Consider the following 17,197-nt stretch of genomic DNA (forward strand, 5'->3'; position numbering starts at 1 on the left):
ATTCTTACACAGGCCTGCCACTGCAGCCTGAGTGAAATAACGTCCACGTTATTTCACAGCCATTTTACACTGCACTTAAGTAACTTATAAGTCACCTATATGTCTAACCTTTACCTGGTAAAGGTTAGGTGCAAAGTTACTTAGTGTGAGGGCACCCTGGCACGAGCCAAGGTGCCCCCACATTGTTCAGGGCCAATTCCCCGGACTTTGTGAGTGCGGGGACACCATTACACGCGTGCACTACATATAGGTCACTACCTATATGTAGCTTCACAATGGTAACTCCGAATATGGCCATGTAACATGTCTAAGATCATGGAATTGCCCCCTCTATGCCATCCTGGCATTGTTGGCACAATTCCATGATCCCAGTGATCTGTAGCACAGACCCTGGTACTGCCAAACTGCCTTTCCTGGGGTTTCACTGCAGCTGCTGCTGCTGCCAACCCCTCAGACAGGTTTCTGCCCCCCTGGGGTCAAGCCAGGCTTGTCCCAGGATGGCAGAACAAAGGACTTCCTCTGAGAGAGGGTGTTACACCCTCTCCCTTTGGAAAATGGTGTGAAGGCAGGGGAGGAGTAGCCTCCCCCAGCCTCTGGAAATGCTTTCTTGGGCACTGATGTGCCCAATTCTGCATAAGCCAGTCTACACCGGTTCAGGGGACCCCTCAGCCCTGCTCTGGTGCGAAACTGGACAAAGGAAAGGGGAGTGACCACTCCCCTGACCTGCACCTCCCCTGGGAGGTGTCCAGAGCTCCTCCAGTGTGCTCCAGACCTCTGCCATCTTGGAAACAGAGGTGCTGCTGGCACACTGGACTGCTCTGAGTGGCCAGTGCCACCAGGTGACGTCAGAGACTCCTTCTGATAGGCTCCTTCAGGTGTTGCTAGCCTATCCTCTCTCCTAAGTAGCCAAACCCTCTTTTCTGGCTATTTAGGGTCTCTGTCTCTGGGGAAACTTTAGATAACGAATGCAAGAGCTCATCAGAGTTCCTCTGCATCTCTCTCTTCACCTTCTGCCAAGGAATCGACTGCTGACCGCGCTGGAAGCCTGCAACACTGCAACAAAGTAGCAAAGACGACTACTGCAACTCTGTAACGCTGATCCTGCCGCCTTCTCGACTGTTTTCCTGGTGGTGCATGCTGTGGGGGTAGTCTGCCTCCTCTCTGCACTAGAAGCTCCGAAGAAATCTCCCGTGGGTCGACGGAATCTTCCCCCTGCAACCGCAGGCACCAAAAAGCTGCATTACCGGTCCCTTGGGTCTCCTCTCAGCACGACGAGCGAGGTCCCTCGAATCCAGCCACTCTGTCCAAGTGACCCCCACAGTCCAGTGACTCTTCAGTCCAAGTTTGGTGGAGGTAAGTCCTTGCCTCACCTCGCTAGACTGCATTGCTGGGAACCGCGACTTTTGCAGCTACTCCGGCCTCCGTGCACTTCCGGCGGAAATCCTTTGTGCACAGTTCAGCCTGGGTCCACGGCACTCTAACCTGCATTGCACGACCTCCTAAGTTGCTCTCCGGCGACGTGGGACTTCTTTGTGCGACTTCGGGTGAGCACCGTTTCACGCATCCTCGTAGTGCCTGTTTCTGGCACTTCTCCGGGTGCTACCTGCTGCTAAGAGGGCTCCTGGTCTTGCCCGACGTCCCCTCTACCTCCTGGTCCAATTTGCGACCTCCTGGTCCCTCCTGGGCCACAGCAGCATCCAAAAACGCTAACTGCACGATTTGCAGCTAGCAAGGCTTGTTGGCGTTCTTTTGGCGGGAAAACACTTCTGCACGACTCTACAAGGCGAGAGGGATCCGTCCTCCAAAGGGGAAGTCTCTAGCCCTTTGCGTTCCTGCAGAAACCGCAGCTTCTTCTGTCCAGTAGAAGCTTCTTTGCACCCGCAGCTGGCATTTCCTGGGCATCTGCCCATCTCCGACTTGCTTGTGACTTTTGGACTTGGTCCCCTTGTTCCACAAGTACCCCAGATTGGAAATCCAGCGTTGTTGCATTGTTGGTTTGTGTCTTTCCTGCATTATTCCTCTTACTCGACTTCTTTATCCTTAGGGGAACTTTAGTGCACTTTGCACTCACTTTTCAGGGTCTTGGGGAGGGTTATTTTTCTAACTCTCACTATTTTCTAATAGTCCCAGCGACCCTCTACAAGGTCACATAGGTTTGGGGTCCATTCGTGGTTCGCATTCCACTTTTGGAGTATATGGTTTGTGTTGCCCCTATCCATATGTTTCCCCATTGCATCCTATTGTAACTATACATTGTTTGCACTGTTTTCTAAGACTATACTGCATATTTTTGCTATTGTGTATATATATCTTGTGTATATTTCCTATCCTCTCACTGAGGGTACACTCTAAGATACTTTGGCATATTGTCATAAAAATAAAGTACCTTTATTTTTAGTATAACTGTGTATTGTGTTTTCTTATGATATTGTGCATATGACACTAAGTGGTACTGTAGTAGCTTCACACGTCTCCTAGTTCAGCCTAAGCTGCTCTGCTAAGCTACCATTATCTATCAGCCTAAGCTGCTAGACACACCCTATACACTAATAAGGGATAACTGGGCCTGGGGCAAGGTGCAAGTACCCCTTGGTACTCACTACAAGCCAGTCCAGCCTCCTACACCTCTGGAATGTGGTAGGGTGCATTCTTTACTCCAAAGGGCATCACTGCAAAGTGATAGTGCCCACTAGGAGTGGAGAGTGCAGTTTTTCTTTTGGCATCCTCTAACAACTTGATCTTCCAGTAGCCAGTAGTCAGGTCAAAGGTGCTTAGATAATTTGCAGAAGCGAGTGTATCTATTAGCTCATCTGCCCTAGGGATAGAATGAGCATCTGTTCTGGTTACAGTATTGAGAACTCCCAGGTCTAGCATCTTTTGTACCTAAGCTTTGATGCATTCCCTGACATGATCAGGCTGCCTGTAACTTTTACTTTTGACAGGCAGTCTATCACCTGTCAGTGGTGCGTTCACACCATGTAGTTTGACCAGGAGTCAGAGAGAACAGTTCAGAGAACTGTCCTAGGAGATTTCTGCAATCATCTCTTTGTGACTCAGAGAGGCAGTCTGCAAGTACAACCCCATCTACCGAGCCATCCACTGGCTTGTGGGAGAAGAGATCAGGGAGAGGATCACTCTCTTCATCATGTCCTCATCAGTTGCCATGAGCAATGTCATGTCAGATATATCATAGTAGGGCTTCAGGTGGTTCACATAGCACCCTGTGGGGGCTTCTAGGAGTGCCTAGGTTACCCAGGAAGGTGACTTCACCCTTTCTCTCCACAATAGAGTGTGGTCCACTCCCTTTGTCTTGGAGTGCCCTGAGAGCCGCAGGCTCCAGGACCCACATCTTCTGTCCTGGCTGGTAAACAGTCAGCACAGCCTTCTGGTCATGCCATTGCTTCTGCAGTTCTTGGCTGATCTGAGGCCCAATACATAGTCCACAATACCCTGTTTTAGGGGCTAAAGAGGTTGCCCCAAGCCTTCTTTAACAAGTGCAAGTGGACCCCTAACAGGGTATCTAAATAAAAGTTCAGAGGGGCTGTAGCCCTTTCCCTTTTAAGGAACCTCCCTGTGGGCAAAGAGAAGGCAAGGGAACAGGAGATCCCACCTCCTTCTGAGTTTCTCTGAGAGTCACATTATCATGAATTTGTGAGTTTTACTAAACCTTTCAACTAACTCATTGTTTTGGTGGTGGTAAGGAATGGTGAATTTGTAAGTGACACCACACACCATTTCCACATGCAGACATGGAGTTTGTACCTCTGTCTTATCCCACCTCTTTTTGAAAACCCACCCTTGAGGAAATTCCCAGGAGGGCTTTGGCCACTTCAGGAGCTGTAGTGGTCCTAGGAGGAATGGCCTCTGGATACCTGGTGGCATGGTCCACCACCACTATAAATCTATTGCCAGAGGCTGTTGGAGAGCCCGGGGGCCAACCATATCCACACCAACCCTCCCAAAGGGTACCCCAACTACTGGTAGTGGAGTAAAGGGGGACTTTTGGGTGCCACCTGTATTGCCACTGTCTTGACAGGTGACACAGAAGCAACAAAACATCTTAGTGTCTTCAGCACACCTGAAGAGGGGTCCCACATCGCTGGAGCAGCAGGGAGGAGTCTGTACTTTATAGGAAGAATTTCTGGGGGCCGGAGCTACATGAAACCTGAAGATCCCTTGGAGGAGGAGCAAACAAGCTGTGGTAGCAGCAAGAGTCGCTCTGCACAGGGCTACCGTCCTGCAATTAGAGGCCAGGGCTTACCGTCTCCCAAGTTGGACAGCCGGTAGAGAGGACCAAGGGGACCACTCCACACCACCACCTGTGATGCAGGATCCACACAGTTCCAGAGGAGAGCAGATCCACGCAGCTGGTCTTCATTGCAGTGGGTGCCTACAGATGCAGGGGAGTGACTCCTTAACTCCAAGGGAGATTCCTTCTTACTTCTTGTGCAGGCTGAAGACTTGCTGCCCTCCGAGGATGCACAGCAGGGAAAAGTTGCAGTTGCTAGAGAAACAATGTTGCAGAGTGGAATTGTCGCTGTAGTTGCAGATTGTCGGTTCCTGGATGGCCAATTGCAGTCCCAGTGGCCAGAAGATGAAGTAAACGATGCAGAGGAGTCCTGCATGAATCTTGCACGTTGAATCTGAGCACCCACCCAAGAGGGAGACCCTAAATAGCCCTAAAAAGGGGTTTGGTCATCTACAAGGTGACCACCTCTCACGAGGGGGCTGTGACATCACCTGCCTGACCTGGCCACTCAGATGCTTCAAGGGACCTCTGCACATCTTGGATTCTAGAAGGCAGAACCAAGTGGCCACCTGGAAGAGCTCTGGGCACCACCCTGGGGGTGGTGATGGACAGGGCAGTGGTCACACCTCTTTCCTTTGTCCAGATTTGCGCCAGAGCAGGGACAGGGCATCACTGGACTGGTACAAACCAGTTTATGCAAGGAGGGCACCAAATGTGCCCTTTAAAGCGTACCGGTGGCTTGGGGAGGCTATCCCCCCTATTCATGTCACACCTATTTCTAAGGGGAGAGGGTGTTTCCTCCCTCTCCCTCAGGAACTCCTTTGTTCTGCCTTACCCTGCTTGAGCTGGTCAAGCAGCAGGAGGGCAGAAACCCGTCTGAGGGGTGGCAGCAGCGCGGGCTGCTCGCAGACCCTGGAAGACTAATAGGAGCAATGCTGGGGGGGTCCTCTAAGAGCCCTAGAGGGCTTGGAATCATACAACCAATACTGGCAACAGTACTAGGGTATGATTCTGACATGTTTGATAAGAAACTTGCCCAGATTCAGAGTTCCCATTATGTATCTGGACAGAGTTAGTCCAGTGCAGTGGAGGGACAATTAAAGATGCCTTTAAATCTTGTTCTTATGTCACATTTGCTCTGTGTTCATAGACCGAGGTCAAAAGTCAGTAGAAATAACACAAAAAACATAGAATCATTGTTCAGTAAAAAGCAAAGAATGTCCTATGAGACCAAGCCACTTCACCTCAATTGAGTTCTGCTGCTTACTGGTCCCAAAGGCGGTGTCCTAAATGCTTGTGTCTATTTAGGAATCAGTGCAGCTTAAAGTTGTGTACGAGTGAAATCCATGCAGCGTGAATCGGAGTGCACTCCGGGGACCAGTAAGCAGCAGCACTCAATTGAGATGAAGTGGCTTGGTCTCATAGGACATTCTTTGCTTTTTACTGAACAAGGATTCTATGTTTTTTGTGTTATTTCTAGTTCATTTATGTGATGTAAGAATTTATTCACATTGATCAGAAAACTATCCTGCTTTAGGGCAGTTTTCTTCTTGCCCTACTACTATTGATCTTTATGACAGACTGGATATCATTCTGCCCTGAAGAAGCCTCTTTGTTGATGGGCGAAACGCGTTGGCTGTTATTTGTTTGCACTACGTGCTGCAACATGAACATGATAATTGTGTGGAATTAAAATAAAATAATCAAATGGAGGATATGACTCGTCTCTACTACTGGAGTATTGGACTGCTTGCTCACTATATTTAATGTTTTGTTTTCCTTGCGGTGCACCACCTGCTTTTGTTTAAAAGCAGGAAAGGGCTTTATAGAAAAACCCCTCCCGCTGTGCTAGAAATAGTAAAAAAAAAATGCTGGCTATTTTAGTTCAGGGTTGAAAGAAACAGGTTGGAACTGGCCAATTTCCCCAGTTGTCTCTCTCCAAGCCTAAGCCGTTCTCTGCTGTACCACAAACATCAGTCTAGTACATCCTTATCGTGCTGACTGACTCCTCCATGCTATGTCCTAGGTCTTCGATGAGAAAATAACACGCAAAACCCTTATCCTGCCAACTACGCCAAAGTGTTTTGTTTTACTGCTGACTGAGCCAAAATGGAGTCTGCAACTGGTGACCACTAATGTGACGGTGGACAGCTAAGCCAAGTGCAAAGTGGTGCGACACGAAGTCAGTGGTCAACACACAAATATCATACAGGTTGCCAATGCTGTCTGGTATGCTGAAACATGCAGATGAGATTAAAGAACCAGTGAAGGCCGGGGTGTTAACACCTAGAATAGATAAAAAATATAAAGCTGCGCCATCTGACCCAGTTATCATTTCACAGCAGTTACCATCAGATTCCATCGTAGTCAGCGCAGCCAGGACACGGGCAAATATCCAGTCCACAGGGGATGCTCCTTCCCTTGATAAAGAAAGCCACAAATTTGCTGCAGCAGGCAAAAGGGTGGCAACTCCGGCTATAAATCAGTGGCACATTGCTAATTCCCAAACCCTTTACGCCAGGTATGACAGGGCACATTGGGCTGAGATGCAGGCGTTCCCGTAATACCTCCCAGAGGAACATCAGAAAAGAGCACAAGTAGTGGTAGAAGGACAAGCCATTGCTAATAATCAGGTCAGATCCAGCACTAGATGCATCTGGTACGGCAGCTAGAGGAATAAACACTAGAGTCACATTTAGGAGACATGCTTGGCTGAGGTCCTCCGGCTTTAAGTCTGAAATACAACAAGCGGTCCTTAACATGCCTTTTAATAAGCAGCAACTCTTTGGACCGGAGGTGGACACATCCATTGATATATTAAAAAAGGACTCTGAGACAGCAAAGGCCATGGGAGCCCTTTTATTCAACACCTTTTCAGGGCTCACTTCGCAAACCTCAATTTAGAGGAGGTTTTAAACCACAAATTTCAGAGGCCTATACGTCCCAGCAAAAACAGGGTCAACAATATTATCCAGGGGACTTTTTAGGGGCTCTTATAGAGCCCACAATTTCAGATCCAGGGGTGAATCCCCTGCCGCAAGAGGTGCCTCCACCTCATCAAAGCAGTGACTTTCCCTGCATTCCCAAACAGCATACATCTCCTGTGAGAGGAAGACCGCAATATTTCCATCCTCACTGGCAACAAAGTACAACAGATTAATGGGTGTTGATTAGAACTCAACTCCTCTTCACCAAACATTCCAACCTGTTCACACAGGCTTTCTCTCGAACACATTGCCCTGCTAAAACAAGAGGTAGAATCTCTTCCAGCTCAAAGATTCAGTCAGCAAGGGACAGGAGTACATTCTCTGTACTTCCTCATATCAAAAAAGGATGGCACTCTCAGACCAATTCTCGATCTCAGACCTCTAAATCAATATATCCTGTCAGAGCATTTCCACATGGTCCATTGACAGGACATCATTCCTTTATTACAAAAACAAGATTACATGACAGCATTAGACCTAAAAAAAAAAAAAAAAAATCTTCCACATTCCTATACAGCCAGTACACGCAGGTATTTAAGGTTTGTGATAGCAGGTAAGCACTATCAATTCAAGGTACTACCCTTTGGGGTAACAGCACCAAGGGTATTCACAAAATGTCTAGCAGTAGTTGCAGCATACCTCAGAAGACAGCACATTCATCTCTTCTCTTATCTAGACGACTGGTTAATAAAAGCCAGCACCATTCCAAACTGTCAACTACACACACAATACGAAATATATACCCTACACAAAGTAGGGTTCACAATAAATTACCAAAATCTCTCCTTCAGCCAACACAAATTCAACCTTACCTGGGAGCAATTCTGAACATTCAGTCAGCATTAGCGTACCCAAATCCACAACGGATTCAGGCGTTTCACTCCCTCATATACCAATTGCAGGTCAATCAAACTCACACAGTAAGGTTTGTCATGAGGCTATTGGGAATGATGGCATCATGTATTGCAATAGTGCCCCATGCACGTCTGAACATGAGACCCCTGCAACAGTGTCTCTCCCAACAAAGGTCTCAGGGTCGGCTACAGGACCTAGTGTTGTTGGAGCACCAAACGTACAAATCTCTGCAATGGTGGAGTCACACCCACTTATCAAAAGTGCGGGCGTTACAGGACCCTGTGCACAGACCGTAATCACCACCCATGCGTCGATGACAGGTCGGGGAGCCCATCTCAACAGTGGTACAATTCAGGGGGAACGGGACTCAATCCAGCAAACTTACCACATAAACCACTTGGAATTGCTGGCAGTGTTCTTAGCCATAAAAGCATTTCAACCACTCATTGTACACAAAGATCAGACAACATGACAACAATGTATTATCTGCAAAAACAGGGGGGGCGCAGTCATCCCAATTGTCACTCCTAGCACAAACAATTTGATAATGGGAAATTCACAATCACATTCACCTGTTAGCGGAATACATCCCAGGGATACACAACCAGCTAGAAGACCACTTAAGCAGGACGCAGCAACAAATACACGAATGGGAGATTCAACCACAAGTAATTCAACATTACTTTTAAATGTGGGGAACACCAAACAGACCTTTTCGCAACAAACAAAAACGCTAAATGCCAAAACTTCGCGTCCGGATACCCACACCCTCAATCCAAGGGCAATGCTCTATGGATAAATTGGTCAGGGATAGTGCTTACGCTTTTCACCCTCTCCCATTAATTCTGTTTCTAATCAACAAGATCCGTCAAACTTCCCTTACTATTACACTCCTAGCTCCCACGTGGGCACGTCAACACTGGTACACAACACTATTGGATCTATCTGTAGTACAACATTACAAGCTCCCAAACAGACCAGACCTATTGACTCAAAACAACGGTCAAATCAGGCCTCCCAATCCCGGTATGCTCAACCTGGCGATTTGGCTCCTGAGGGCATGGAATTTGGATATGTACAGCTTCCACCAGAATGTATGGACATTCTAAAACAAGCATGTAAACCTACAAGCAGGAAGTTTTACGCAAATACATGGAAACGTTTTGTATGTTACTGCCAACCTAAAAACACTGATCCACTTAAAGCATCAGTACAAGATATTGTATGTTACATGCTTCACTTACAGAAAGCACATCTGACATGTTCATCTATTAAAATTCATTTAACAGCAATATCAGCCTGCCTCCAAAACAGACAACATACTTCTTTATTTAGAATTCCTGTCATAAGAAGACTGCAAGAAAACCAGTGGTGGAATCCTGAAGAAAGAAGACCTGTGGAGCGAGGGGACCAAGTCCAAGAGTCACAGTGGAGTCCAGGAGGAGTAGGAGCTACTACCCACCCAGCTGTGGGTGCAGGACTTGGTCGACTGTACTGAAGAACAGGTCAGCACTGCAGCCGGTGAAGAGTTCCAGATGGATGCAGATGTCCCACGCCGGAAGGAAGATTGCAGACGGGTGTCACTGCCGGATTTCTACCAACAAGTCTTGGCAAAGGCAAACTCGCGGTTAGTGGAAAGGAGGTTCTGCCCGGTACCAGCAAGGCCCAAGAGGGGGAGTCACAGGGTACCCTCAGCGTTTGAGTCCATAGGAGCAGAGGCAACACCCACAGGAGTCCCACAGGACGGGGACACAGGAGTCGCAGAAGGGGCCCACGCAGCACTACAAAAGTGGATCCCACGCCGCAGGAGAACCAGGCAGGAGGCTGTGCTTGGCAGGATGGAGTGCTGGGGGCTGGAGGTACACGTCACCTGAAGATCCCTTGGAGGAGATGCAAACAAGCCTTGGTAGCTGCAAGTGACATGGTGCATGGGGGTGCTGTCCTGCGTGGGAAGGCAAAGGCTTACCTCCACCAAAGTTGGACAGCTGGCACAGAGGACCAACAGGACTACTCTAGACCACCACCTGTGATGCAGGATCCACACAGCTCAGCAGGATAGGGGATCCATGGAGTCGGTCATCACTTTTCGTCAGTGCCTGCAATTATAGGGGAGTGACTCCTTCACTCCAAGAGAGATTCCTTCTTCTTCCTGTGCAGGCTGAAGTGTTGCAGTCTGCTGAGGGTGCACGGCGAGGAAATTGTTGCAAAGCTGGCAGGAACTCTAGATACAATGTTGCAGAAGAGTTCGTTGTGGATCTGCAGCTGGTGGGTTCCTGGAGGGTCCAGTCACGTTTCTGGAGGCCAGAAGTCAAAGTGAAGTTTGCAGAGGAGTCCTGCTGGAATCTTGCAAGCCGAATCTGAGGACCCACCCAATAGAGAGAGAGCCTAAATAGCCCTGAAAGGGGGAGTGGTCACCCAACCTGGTAAGCACGTATCAGGAGGGGGCTCTGACGTCACCTGCCTGGCCTGGCCACTCAGATGCTCCCAGAATTCCCTGTCAACCTTAGAATCAAGATGGCAGAACCCAGGGGCCCTCTGGAGGAGCTCTAAGCTCCCTGGAGTGGTGATGGACAGGGGAGTGGTCACTCCCCTTTCCATTGTCCAGTTTCGGGCCAGAGCAGAGACTGAGGGGGGTCCCTGGACCAGTGTGGACTGGTTTATGCATGGAGGGCACCAAATGTACCTTTCAAAGCGAACCAGTGGCTTTGGGAAGCTACCCCTCCCAATTTCCAAGGAGAGAGTGTATTACCTTCTTCGCCCAAAGAAAACCCTTTGTTCTGCCTTCCTGGGCTTGATCAGACCAAGCAGCAGGAGGGCAGAAACCTGTCTGAGGGTGGCAGTAGCTGGGCTTTCCGGAAAACTCTCTAAGACTGGTGGTAGCAATGCTGGGGGTCCTCTAAGGAGCCCCCAGTGTGCATGGAATCATACTTCCAATACTTGCAACAGTATTGGGGTAGGATTCTGACATGTTTGATACCCAACATGCTGAGGTTCGGAGTCACCATTATGTAGCTAGACCAGTATGCCAATTGTGGGGAGAAAAAGGTACAATTTAGAGGATGGAGCAAAACTACTCCTGGTTAGGAGGAACCCAGAAGACACAGTCAAACATACTGACAACAGGCAGAAAATGGGGGTGACCATGCCAAGAAAGAGGGCACTTTCCTACAGTTATAATCTTAACAAAGGTCACAATACCCTGAGGTAAGGCTGACAGAGGCTGACCTATCCTCTCTTTTGCTTCTTGTGATTCACAAAATAATTTTCCGCTCTCCTGGTTTGTAAAACTCGGCAGTGCAGGCTTGAGTCATGGTATGTTGTATCCTTGAATCATAAAAGATATTTATTTATTTGTCCTGATTTATAAACTGTAGTGTCAGACAGGACACGTCCTCTGTAAGACTTAAACTTAAATTAGAAATGATGTCCAAAGTATATGATGTTTCCCAAAAGCCTGCTGTATGTGCTGTCCCTAGACAGTGTGCTCTGCTGCCTCAGGAGAGACGTGGTGTTGGTGTTTTCTTAGACACAAAGGGCCTCATATAGTGTTTGCCAGAGGATAATTCACTGTAATGTCGATGGAATACCTTCTTCGCCAAACCGGCGGTCTGTTCGCATGATTTACCGGCAGGTGTGCCTTCAGTATCTCGAAGATGGAGTCTCCTCTGGCTCTGTAGCTGCCACGATTTCAAGCCTTGTGAGTGTTGGTTGTTCGGCTGCCTGTCCGGTTTAGAGTGGGCGGTCGAATGGCATGATTTTACTCTCCATCACCGCTTGGGAATACCTTCCCGTAAGGTACAATGAAAACATTTAAATGACCACTACACCAGGGGAGAAAACTCTCATGGAGTACAGTTCTATAGTTTTAGATTTTTCAAAAACACCTCGCTGTGGGATTTTGTTTTTGCAAAACCAAAAACATATTTGGAAGTTTGACAAACATCCGTTTATTTCACCACTATGATAGCGATTCCTGCCAATGACTAGAGATGTCAGATGAGCCGTCGGACATCTCTGAATTCGACAGACAGGATAAAACCCATCTAACAAACTCTAAATGAGGCCTAAAGTCTGTAGCAGTCTGTCCCTTCCAAATTCTAGTTTTCAAACACCGAATTTTTTAATTTCGTAATTCCTTTTGTTTCACCAAAGAGCCACAATCTGCCATCTCCATAACAGTGCAGAAAATTACATCCATGTGTTTTTTTTTTTGTATGTACGATTGCATGTATTTAAAGTTAATAATCTTAATTTAATTTTAACAGGTAAAAGAAACATGAAGAGAAAGAGAAATGCCACTAATTCTTTACAATGTAATGATAAATTGCCACTGTGTAAACCTACATCAAACAAGTTGAGGGTGAACGTGGAGCATGGCCTGTATGGGAGGAACACTTGTGTACCCCACATGGAGTCAGGAAGTGAGCGGGAACTGAAAGAGGAGGAAACTGCAGAATGGCAAAATGACTCCCACCCACTAACGGTTTCCAATGCAAACCAAGTGACAACCTATGTACAGCGATCAGAGGGTGACAACGATTGTGGGAGCACACTAACAAATGACAGCAGTGTTCCATGTGATCCAACTTCAGTGCAAAGTAGCAGAACATACGTGTATCCTGAAAGTGCACAAACCTGCCCGAGGAAGAGCCGCACTCGACGTCAGCAAGGGCACAAAGTCAAAGAGAGATACACCTGTTCTCTGTGTGGGAAAAGCTTTTCAGCCATGCCAAACCTAGTAAGACATGAAAGAATACATACAGGGGAGAGGCCATTCCATTGCACTGTGTGTGGAAAGAGCTTTAATCGCAAGGAGGTTCTTCTAAGACACCAGACAATGCACACAGGTGAAAAACCATTTCAGTGTAATTTATGCGGCAAGGGTTTCAAACGGAGGGATCATTACCTTGGACATCAGAAGATGCATAAAAATATGCAACAGATTTGGCAGACTAATCTGAACTGGGCATGAACACAAATATGTCAGTACCAGTTATGAGCCGGTGGGCTCCGCAGAATCACTGATACAGGGCACTTAAAATCACATGGTTAATCTGAATACCCCACTGTAAAAAGGGTCTTGGTGCAAAATATGGGAACACAGTCACACACCTTACTAGGACCAAATACATTGTGTTACCCAGCGATGAACAGGCCGTCACGGGAACAGAGGAGTATAAAACGTGAGCCAATCAGAAAACAGGGCAAATCCTTGTACTTGCAGTGATTTTGGATGAAACTGGTTGTGCAAAGACCTATTTCTAAGCCAACCTTGACTTTCTTGTAGCATCCAGTTCTGAGAGCCCAGATGTAAGAGGTCTCATAGGGGAAGCTTTATTCTTGGATGACGGGCACCAAACAAGTTTCAAGTCCTAATGTAATGCATAGGTGATGCCAGGGTCGGACTGGTCTATAGTGCAATCAGGCAGTGCCCGACTGGCTGGTGCTTCAGGTCATTTTGTGGGACAGTTGTTTGGCTGTTTGTTTTTATATCGGGCAAATCAAGAGTAAAACCCCATTATACTATAAAATCAGACCACAAACATTGCCTGCTGTACGCTCAAATCCATACTCTTTTACATACCATGCAAAACACTTATATAGCATCCATTACACATTCAAAACATCCTCAGTTTTCTGACATGGACCACTTTTTTAGCTTTCTATTTCACTAATCGGGAACACTTTTAAGTCGTGCCCGTGCCTATTGCTATCTCAGTCCGACCCAGGGAAATGCTGGTATAAAACTCAATGATACCGATTGTGACAAAATGGGGAGGTTGAGACAACTATTTGCTAGAGTCATTTTACAAACAAATGTTCGAATGGAACCTGTCTCTTGACTTCAGTTCAGCACTTTCTTTATATATGAAAAGAGTGTCAGCAGAGAATACACTTCCGCTGTGGGTTCTTATAAGGGTGCTAATAGACTTATCATTACAGAAACAATCAGTTAAATGCACAGAATTACCCATAGAATGCTCCATCAACCATGGGCAGTAAAGTATGTATCACAAAGGAGCAACAGGCCCAGAGAATACAACATCATGCTTATGTAGGCTTGTGCTTCCATCCCTTGCAAAATTTTCCACTAGCTTGAAGGCTTTCCTTGCAATAATTCAGGAGGAGGGATTGGGTACAGGAGGTTCACGTATTACAGCCCAGAAGACAGTGATAGAAGTTTCTATGGGTCACGGTGGTATTGGTACATATTAACATGTTAATAACTAAGGACCAGATGTATCATACAACCGATTTGCGATTCTCAAATAGCGATTTTTAAGAAATCGCTATTTCAGAAATGCAAAAAGGTATGTATGATTTTTGCGATTCGGTAATAGCGATTTCTTAAAAATCGCAAATGCTATTACCGAATCTCAAATAGAGAATCTGTCCCCATTCACACCTATGGGCCTGTTGGCCCATATCTGCAAATTTTTTGCATTTCCAAAATTGCGATTTCTTAACCAGAAATCGCAATTTTGGAAATGCAAAACCCCAGGGTGCTGGGGGCCTAAGGCCCCCTCTGCTGCACCCCAATAATTTTTGGGGGGACATGTAAGGTGCACATATGCCAAAAGGGCATGTGTGCTTTACATGTACATTTTAAAAATGCATTTTAAATGTGCGTTCAGAATGACTTTCATACATTCTGAACTGGCTTTTTGCATTCGCAAACGGGCATTCGCACTGTTTGCGAATGCAAAAAACCTTGATACATCTGGCCCTAAATGATTTGGGGTGAGAGAGCAAACAAATACCAAATCAAGCAAGTAAATATTTTATTATGTAAGTAATTAAAATCATTACAAATTGTTCGGTTATCTGCATAGAATATCTTTAGCAAGTAGTGAAAAAAACCAAACTTGAGACATACTAAGATTCAGAACAGTATAGCTGGCACCAGATGCCAGAAAGGTTAAACAGGGTTAATGGGGGCAGAACCTAAAAAATCTGCCTATTGATTGAGGGTCTGCGATTGATGAGCATCATCAAAAAACAAGGTACCTTGACCTCAAGTCTCATGCTGAATTTGAAAATCAGGAATTTAAAATGCCGACAGGTGATAAAATTGAAATCCACCTATCTATTATGTTTTCCATTTATAAAATGGATTGCAGTAGGTTATGCAAACCATCCGAGTCTTCTTGCATTTCCCATAAAACAATTAAGTAACTTTCTGTTTTGATTCCATTAAGATTGTACACTTAAACTAGCTATTGAAAATTAAATTAATTTCACATATTGTATATTTACTACTTTCAATACAAAAGAATCCCATTGTATAACTTAAATTCCGTTTGGTTCTCAGATATAGCAGTTTTAATATATTTTTGAAGGGCTAGTGTGATAAATGTCTTTAAAACATATTTAGAATCTGAAAGGTTTAAGAGCAGCAGTAAACCTAGTCAAGGCACAGCAAAGACATGATGAAACTGGACGTATCATTTATTGCTATGTTTAATTGTCTTTTTGTGTTGTCTGGATTCATATGCTGTGCATTCTGCTACCTGGTAGTGGCTGGGTTCAGAATACTTCCTTAGTCCTCTTTCCTGTCTTTTTTATTTTGCTGGGCATCATCCGCTCCCATTTGGTGGAACCTCTGTTCCCCTCTGACATCAGACGTGCTCCCCAGAAGCCCACGTGCCTGGTCGCCATATGCAGATACTGTTTTTTTGCTATTGGGTCTGGGAGCAAAAGCTAAAGCTGTCCATACGACCAAAAAGAAGACTAAGGATTTTGACAGTTCATTTAGCAAATTTGAGGAAAGACCGCTGTAGGAAGTTGGCTCTGTATGTGCTATTTCAAAGTAAGGAATAGCATGCACAGAGTCCAAGGGTTCCCCTTAGAGGTAAAATAGTGGTAAAAATAGATAATACTAATGCTCTATTTTGTGGTAGTGTGGTCGAGCAGTAGGCTTATCCAAGGAGTAGTGTTAAGCATTTGTTGTACATACACATAGACAATAAATGAGGTACACACACTCAGAGACAAATCCAGCCAATAGGTTTTTATATAGAAAAATATCTTTTCTTAGTTTATTTTAAGAACCACAGGTTCAAATTCTACATGTAATATTTCATTCGAAAGGTATTGCAGGTAAGTACTTTAGGAACTTCAAATCATCAAAATTGCATGTATACTTTTCAAGTTATTGACAAATAGCTGTTTTAAAAGTGGACACTTAGTGCAATTTTCACAGTTCCTAGGGGAGGTAAGTTTTGATTAGTTTTACCAGGTAAGTAAGACACTTACAGGGTTCAGTTCTTGGACCAAGGTAGCCCACCGTTGGGGGTTCAGAGCAACCCCAAAGTCACCACACCAGCAGCTCAGGGCCGGTCAGGTGCAGAGTTCAAAGTGGTGCCCAAAACACATAGGCTAGAATGGAGAGAAGGGGGTGCCCCGGTTCCGGTCTGCTTGCAGGTAAGTACCCGCGTCTTCGGAGGGCAGACCAGGGGGGTTTTGTAGGGCACCGGGGGGGACACGAGTCCACACAGAAATTTCACCCTCAGCGGCGCGGGGGCGGCCGGGTGCAGTGTAGAAACAAGCGTCGGGTTCGCAATGTTAGTCTATGAGAGATCTCGGGATCTCTTCAGCGCTGCAGGCAGGCAAGGGGGGGGTTCCTCGGGGAAACCTCCACTTGGGCAAGGGAGAGGGACTCCTGGGGGTCACTTCTCCAGTGAAAGTCCGGTCCTTCAGGTCCTGGGGGCTGCGGGTGCAGGGTCTCTCCCAGGCGTCGGGACTTTAGGTTCAAAGAGTCGCGGTCAGGGGAAGCCTCGGGATTCCCTCTGCAGGCGGCGCTGTGGGGGCTCAGGGGGGACAGGTTTTGGTACTCACAGTATCAGAGTAGTCCTGGGGTCCCTCCTGAGGTGTCGGGTCTCCACCAGCCGAGTCGGGGTCGCCGGGTGCAGTGTTGCAAGTCTCACGCTTCTTGCGGGGAGCTTGCAGGGTTCTTTAAAGCTGCTGGAAACAAAGTTGCAGCTTTTCTTGGAGCAGGTCCGCTGTCCTCGGGAGTTTCTTGTCTTTTCGAAGCAGGGGCAGTCCTCAGAGGATGTCGAGGTCGCTGGTCCCTTCGGAAGGCGTCGCTGGAGCAGGATCTTTGGAA

The 17,197-nt window shown here is 46.6% G+C and overlaps 1 protein-coding gene and 1 long non-coding RNA gene across 2 annotated transcripts in view; both read left to right on the plus strand.

Annotated features, from left to right (window-relative positions):
* The window catches only part of LOC138303492 (zinc finger protein 2-like), a 68,003-nt gene extending 54,081 nt beyond the window's left edge, over nucleotides 1-13,922 (plus strand). Inside the window, exon 9 of the mRNA XM_069242670.1 lies at nucleotides 12,357-13,922. Within this exon, the coding sequence (XP_069098771.1) occupies nucleotides 12,357-13,063 (707 nt within the window). The 3' untranslated portion in view covers nucleotides 13,064-13,922. The remainder of the gene's footprint in view (nucleotides 1-12,356) is intronic.
* LOC138303505 (uncharacterized) overlaps nucleotides 1-17,197 on the plus strand; it is a 1,082,407-nt gene that overhangs the window by 1,051,977 nt on the left and 13,233 nt on the right. The window lies entirely within an intron of this gene.

The sequence above is a fragment of the Pleurodeles waltl genome, chromosome 7 (genome assembly GCF_031143425.1).
Source record: "Pleurodeles waltl isolate 20211129_DDA chromosome 7, aPleWal1.hap1.20221129, whole genome shotgun sequence".
NCBI lineage: Eukaryota > Metazoa > Chordata > Amphibia > Caudata > Salamandridae > Pleurodeles > Pleurodeles waltl.